Source organism: Gossypium raimondii, chromosome 4 (genome assembly GCF_025698545.1).
Source record: "Gossypium raimondii isolate GPD5lz chromosome 4, ASM2569854v1, whole genome shotgun sequence".
In the NCBI taxonomy this organism is placed as follows: Eukaryota; Viridiplantae; Streptophyta; class Magnoliopsida; order Malvales; family Malvaceae; genus Gossypium; species Gossypium raimondii.
Genome location: NC_068568.1, coordinates 18,264,956 through 18,269,817, shown reverse-complemented (window position 1 = coordinate 18,269,817; position 4,862 = coordinate 18,264,956). Strand labels below are relative to the sequence as shown.

Here is a 4,862-nt window from a genome sequence, read left to right as displayed (position 1 = left end):
ATAAGGATGAGCCTTAAAGGATAAGGCAACACAAATGCTACTAATATCCAACCCTCACAAGAAGCACCCCCTCTTCTTCTACTAAGGAAATACAAAAAGACATCTCAGACAAAAGTATTCTTCTTACTTTTCATTCTCTACAAATAACTACTCTATAATCTATACCCATTGCCAAAATAAAAATCCATCTCACCCCACTTTGCGTCTACTTTGATCGAATCAACTTGAAATATATCAAACTATTCAGACTTTCCCAACCCTAGATGCTTTAAGGCTTCTTTTAAAGTCTTGAAGAAAGAAGAGAAATTCTTCCCATTGTTGAGGTACAATGGACGTTTAGTGTGCTTATGTCAAACTCACTGCATCTTGTTTAGAGCAAGCCTTTTCCAATGTTTATATAGTTGATGAATTTGGGTCAATTCTAGCCATTTCGTAAAGAATATTTACTTACTGTTACAATGGGCTGCCTTGGCCTTATCAGGGTCTTGGCATCACTCAAGCGATTACATGCTGAATAAGTTGTTCTACCCTTTTTACTGTTGTTAGTTCAATACATTAATTCTATGACTTTGAATGCTTTGATACCAAACATAAAATAATGACGGGATGCAGGGGGAGAAAGCATGCAACCACTTTCAAGACTAGATTCAATAAGTTTATGGTGTGGCAATGCTAGTTGAATACAAACTTATCGAATAATTCATAAGAAATTGAATGTTCATGCAACATAAAATAAAATAATATCTCTGTTGCAATCACCGTATCCAAATAATAGTGAAGCTTTATAGACATTGTTCCATTCAAGAAATGCTGATCCTGAGTGAAAATTTACTTTACCATTTCAACAACCTCATCTGACAGTTTTGCTAAAAATAAAAGAACAGTGAAATACAAAGTATGCATCAGATGCTTAATATAAATAATGAACTTGCAAAAGGTTTCAAATCGACCATCTAAATCTAGTAATAATATCCCACTTTACTTTAACCTGCAGATTTCAAGCACATTTTAGGAACTGCCAGCAGTGGTTCTAGTTTTCTCATTGTCACACCTAAAATGTCTCTCATGTCAATTGTCTCTTTGGTCACGTTGCCTCCAAGTTCCCAATCAAAGTGGTGAAGCAATGAGCCTAAAACAAGGTGAAGAACTCTCTCACCCAGTGCCACACCTGCGCACATCCTTCTTCCAGCTCCGAAAGGAATCAGCTCAAAGTTCTGGCCCTTGTAATCTATTTTCGACCCAATAAACCTCTCTGGCTTGAACGACAAAGGGTCATCCCACACTTCAGGATCCCTTCCAATTGCCCAAGCATTTACAAAAACTTGTGTGTTTTGGGGTATATGATATCCCATGAATTCAGTGTCTCGCATTGCCCTTCTTGGGACAAGGAATGGGATTGGAGGGTGCAATCGGAATGTCTCTTTGATCACTGCGTTCAAGTAATGAAGGTTCTGAATATCACTCTCTTCTACCCTTTTGTTTGGTCCAACAACACGACTAAGCTCTGCTTTGACCTTAACCATGCTTTCTAGATTGCAAAGCAACTCAGTCAATGCCCATTCTACGGTGCTGCTTGTTGTTTCTGAACCTGCCATAAATAACTCCTGCTCCGAAACATGCAGCAACGTGTCAGAAAAAAATCAGTATATGACATATAGTTTCAATAAGTAAGGGAAGTACCAGGATAAAGACATTGAGGTTTTGGTCAGATAATTTAGATGGTTCATCTTTGCCATTTCCTTCAAACTCAAGCAACAGATCCAAGAAATCCCTCTTATTATTTTCACTCAACTTCTTATCTTCCATTCTTTGCTTTACAAACTTTGAGGCGATTTCAATGGCCTTACCCAGATCCTTGTTCATCTTCCGTTTCAATCCTTGAGGGTCAAGCCATTTCAACCATGGGAAATAATCTGCTATATTTCCTGTTCCAGACAATGACATTAGCCTCAGAATAACAAGGAAGAATTCAGAGCCTTCCTTAGAATTTGGATCGAACAAATCTTGCGACAGCATAAGGTTTCCAAGCAAATTTAAACTCAACAAGAACATAAAACGAGCCACATGGATTCCATTCCTATTCGACTCTCCTCGAATCTTGCTCGCCTCGTCTTCGATCCACCCAAGCATATCGTCAAGGCATTTTCTTCGTACGCAAGCCGTTTCGTTTATCCGCTTGTTGACCAGCATATCCACCGTGACCAACCGCCTCAGCACGCGCCAGTATGAACCGTATGGTGCTAAAGCCACTGAGCTCTTGTGGTAACCGTGGGCACGCATGATTTCCGTGATGTGGCGCTCAGCAAAGGTGAGATCATAGTTCTTGAAGAACTCGGTGGCTGCTTTCGTTGATAGGATTACCATGGTATTAACGGCTCCCAACCTGAGCCATATGACTTGACCATACTTGTCTCGAAGGCGGGTCAGCGTCCGGTGTGGCATGGTGCCTAGGTCAAACATGTTGCCAAAAATGGGCCATCCTGGTGGTCCTGGAGGGAGCTTGCCTGTAACGGAGTTGTTTCTTCTTTGGATGAATAGAAATAAGGCTGATGATGCAAATACGATAAAGCAAAGAAGAAAACTTGGTGACAAATCCATCGTTTTTTGCAGGCCAAGTTCTTGAGTTCTGGTTTTCTTTAATGGACATAGTAATGGAACACCCCAACATATTATCACAAAATATAATATTAAGACACCTGACCTGAATACTACATTTATTTATACTTTATTTTTGTTTTTTTTCCTAAAAATTTTTACTACATATATAATATTCTGAGATGCCTAGGAGATGCCATAATGTTATTAGAGATAAATTAACAAAACTAAGTATTTTGTCAACTAAGATTAATGGTTTTGAAGAGTTGGGGAGAAAGGTGGGCAAGCAATTTTATTCGCCCACAACCATTTTTTTTATTACTACGTATAATTAATATTAATATTTTATGCTTAATTGGCTAACAAGGTGAAATTAAAATTTTGTTTGGAGAGCCTTGAGATAAGATTATAAATTTTGGGATAAAATTAAAATTTTATATTTAAAAAATTAAATTAAATTAATATTTAAATAGATTCAATTTTAATTTTTATTAATTTTTAGAAAAATTTGCCCATCGGCAGCCCCTGGCTAAGAGTCTAAATCAAAGTTAAACTTATTTATCAAAAGGAAAATCAAAGTTGATCCTACTATTAAGTTAGTATTATGAGTCAATTTGGTACTAATTCAGTTATAAAATTATTAAAATATTATTATTTTAAAAATAACTAATATTTTTTATTTTTCATAGCTATATATAATCTTTAAATAAAATAATTAAAATTATTATTTGAAAATCAAACAAAAGATTATTTTCTGAAAATGATTGTGATTCCACTAATAACCTCACCAACACCCATTTTTATTTTTATATTTAAATTTTAGGTTTACAATTATTATATTTTGGGTGTATAAATTTGTATATGATAATAAATCACACACTAACACCCTGTAAAAACAATAAATTAGTTTGAGTATATTAAATATAAATTCTTAAACTTATATATTCTTTTGGGAATTTGATAATAAAAGATTAATAATTGACAGAGATTCGTCGATATTTGTTATGAGAGATTCCTTTGTTGACCAAACCATGTAAGGACTAAAATCACAAGTTTTGTACTGTAATTGTTGAGCATATTTTCGATTCAGCCGTCCTCATTTCACACTACATTTGCACTCCATTTCAATTTAGTTATTTAAGTTATTAGATTAAAATTGATGTTATATAGTTTTTTTCTCTTCGTATTATTTTTATCAATTGAAAGCTCTTTCTTTTCTCCTCTTTTATAATTTAAGTTTTTTTTTTCGTAAAACAACTTTAGACGTCACGAATTTGTGAACTAAAATTTAAACTACTTTTTTCTCCGATCTCCAACATTGATCTTCAAATCGACTTAGATCTAAGGCATGTCTTGCTCGTCGATGGGTACTAATCCACCGTACCGATTATCAAATCGCCGCTTGGAGTTCGCTGATGGAACTTTCAAATAGTTCAGTGACCAAATTGTAACTTTTATTAGTTAAGTGATCAAAATGAAAACTTACACATAGTTTAGCGAATAATAGTTTAAGCTTTTTTTATTTTTTTATTTTGTCTTCCAGTAAAATATACAATTGATCACCCAACTATCATAACTTTTCATTTTGGACACTGAAAATAAAAAAATTTGCAATATGGGCACTTCCGTTACATACTTTTATCATTTTAGTCACTGTCGTTACATTCTTTTATTATTTTAGTCACCCACCGTTAATTTGACATTACATACACTCATTTTAGTCACCCAAGTTTAACAAATTTTTATTTTGTTCACTCATTTTATCTTTTAATTTCCTTTATATTTTAAGAATTAATTTTAGTTTTTTAGCAAAGGAAAAACCTAGTTTCTATAGGGAAAATTGGTTTAGAAAAATGATTTTATATATTTTCATTTTAGTATTAATTTCAATTTTTTAGTAAAAGAGAAGCAAAACTTGAGGTTTTATAGGAAATTAAGTGGGTTTTATAGGAAAACTTGAGTTTTTACAAGAAAAATCAATTTATCTTTTCATTTCCTTTTATTTTTTCACTTAATTTTAGTTTTATTTCTATAAGAGAGAAACCTGGGATTTATAGGAAATTATTTGGGTTTTATAGGAAAATTCATTTTATCTTTTTAATTTCCTTCATTTTTTTCTTTTCTAATTTTAGCTTTTTCGAGAGAAAACATGGGACTTTATGGGAAATTACTAGGGTTTTAACAGGAAAGGCCTGAATTTTTTACATGATAATGAGTTACAAGTGAAAATTGTGACTTTTATCTTAGTAACCGAATAACTCAATTAC

The 4,862-nt window shown here is 33.3% G+C and overlaps 1 protein-coding gene across 1 annotated transcript; it reads right to left on the bottom strand.

Moving 5' to 3' along the window:
- Positions 1–763: 763 nt before the first annotated feature.
- On the bottom strand, positions 764–2,660 carry LOC105767464 (cytochrome P450 76A2). Its single transcript, XM_012587020.2, has 2 exons — positions 1,681–2,660; positions 764–1,604 (listed from the first exon to the last, which is right to left on the bottom strand). Exons 1-2 carry the CDS (start codon positions 2,596–2,598, stop codon positions 984–986), a joined length of 1,539 nt encoding a protein of 512 aa, XP_012442474.1. The 5' UTR covers positions 2,599–2,660; the 3' UTR covers positions 764–983.
- Between the last annotated feature and the right edge of the window lie 2,202 nt (positions 2,661–4,862).